Raw genomic sequence first — 524 nt, 5'->3', positions numbered from 1 at the left:
CTCCCCACACTGTTCAGGTGGTACTGATACCAGGGTTCCTGTTGCTCTAGAACCTGCTATCTGCTACCACGAGGCTTTTCTAAACTCATCTCCTGTGATCTGCCCGTTAGTGTCTGTGCCTCTCCCCGACGTATGAGCTGGCGCTTCAAACAGGAAAAGTGATTGAACAAATGGGCAAATTTCATCCAGAACTAAAGCTTGCTTATGCTGTTCGAGGCAATAAATGTGAGTATAAAAGGGCAAGACCCAGGTCGTGAGCTCAGGCAGCGGGTGGGGTGTTTGAATTTTGAAGATGAGGTGATGATATTCAACTTTCTGGTTCAGTCTGATCTTGGAGCCCAGCATGGATTTCAGCAAATTTATTTTATTTATTTATTTACTTGTCCCATTTCTTAATAATTCTTTCCACTCTTAAAATAAGATTTTAAGTTGTTAAAAAAAATACCTAGCCTGAGTCATGGGTTCTTAAAGTGTGGAGTGTTTCCCTGAGGAGGCAAGGTTTGAATTCAGCATCCAGAGTTCTG

At 42.6% G+C, this 524-nt stretch overlaps 1 protein-coding gene across 1 annotated transcript in view; it reads left to right on the top strand.

Moving 5' to 3' along the window:
- The window catches only part of LOC104980725 (ATP-dependent RNA helicase DDX19A-like), a 15,137-nt gene that overhangs the window by 11,593 nt on the left and 3,020 nt on the right, over positions 1-524 (top strand). The window contains exon 7 of the mRNA XM_010829507.1: positions 111-225. Coding sequence (XP_010827809.1) covers positions 111-225 — 115 coding nt within the window. The remainder of the gene's footprint in view (positions 1-110; positions 226-524) is intronic.

The sequence above is a fragment of the Bison bison genome, unplaced genomic scaffold (assembly GCF_000754665.1).
Source record: "Bison bison bison isolate TAMUID 2011002044 unplaced genomic scaffold, Bison_UMD1.0 scf7180017858778, whole genome shotgun sequence".
NCBI classification, from domain to species: Eukaryota; Metazoa; Chordata; class Mammalia; order Artiodactyla; family Bovidae; genus Bison; species Bison bison.
Note: the sequence above shows the minus strand (reverse complement) of the source record. Positions and strands in the feature narration are given on the sequence as shown.